The sequence below is a fragment of the Phaethon lepturus genome, unplaced genomic scaffold (assembly GCF_000687285.1).
Source record: "Phaethon lepturus isolate BGI_N335 unplaced genomic scaffold, ASM68728v1 scaffold29219, whole genome shotgun sequence".
Lineage (NCBI taxonomy): Eukaryota > Metazoa > Chordata > Aves > Phaethontiformes > Phaethontidae > Phaethon > Phaethon lepturus.
Genome location: NW_010566012.1, coordinates 771 through 1,741, shown reverse-complemented (window position 1 = coordinate 1,741; position 971 = coordinate 771). Strand labels below are relative to the sequence as shown.

The window sequence follows — 971 nt, the reverse complement described above, 5'->3', positions numbered from 1 at the left end:
GGGAAAACCAAATCAAGCATCGGCACTCGCTTACCAAGGCCGAGCGCACTGCGGGGCTGGAAAAGCCCAGCTCTGCGCAGGAGCATCCTGGCGTGGCATGGACCGTGGCAAAGGGGAAAGCCTCTGCTGCCCGGCCATGATGCCCGGCACATGCTATTTAATGTTTAATCCCGGCGCTATTTAAACTATATACACCCGCGCCCGAATTCGGGAGCCCGAGTCCCTCCTCAGGTCGGGCCCCGTCCTGCCTCGGCCGGTGCCGGTGCAACCCTGGTGGTGATCCCGAGCGGAGGTGACCCACTGCGGTCCTGCCTCCGAGGCAGTGGAGGCTGCCTAGTTGGTTTTTTGAGCTTAAAAAAAAATATTATGCTAAAAAAGAAGGAAGGTGGCAGTTTGCCGGCGGTGGAAATGCTGGCTGGAGGCACCGTGGGCTCGTTGATGGTGTCGGCGCTGAGCCGCTGCCGGTGAGACACTGAAGCATTGTGGTTTAATCCCGGTTTTGCTCTTCTACGCCTTTCCGGGAGGGTGCCAAATCGGCCTCAGCATCAGGACCGGCCTCGCCGCAATCCCCCGGGGAAACCAAGGCACCGCGGCCCAGCGCCGAGAGGGGCCCATGGGAGACACCAGTGTGGAAAAAGGGAAAATGGGGAGGATTTGGCACATCGTGGCTGTACCCGGCAGCTCCTGCTGCGCTTCAGCTGAAATCCTGGTCAGGCATGAGGTGGGGGCCGCCGTCCCCGCTCCCTCCCCGCGTCACCACCACGATGCCTCCAGAAGGAGGGATTTGCTGGGGGGACGACCGAAAGCCACCGGGAGGCGGGCGAGGATCGCTCTGCATAAATTACCGCGGGGTTAAAGCGCTCGAGGTTGGCTTCGCCGCCGTTTGGGGGATCAGGCAGTTCAAGTTTGGGCTGAAAAAGCCAGGAATCTGCAAAGTCCAAGAGAGGACAGGTTACGGAACTGCACAAGCC

At 60.6% G+C, this 971-nt stretch overlaps 1 protein-coding gene across 1 annotated transcript in view; it reads right to left on the bottom strand.

Annotated features, from left to right (window-relative positions):
* Positions 1–845: 845 nt before the first annotated feature.
* The window catches only part of CDC42SE1 (CDC42 small effector 1), a gene marked incomplete at its 3' end in the record, with an annotated part of 868 nt that continues 742 nt past the window's right edge, over positions 846–971 (bottom strand). Inside the window, exon 3 of the mRNA XM_010295365.1 lies at positions 846–928. Within this exon, the coding sequence (XP_010293667.1) occupies positions 846–928 (83 nt within the window). The remainder of the gene's footprint in view (positions 929–971) is intronic.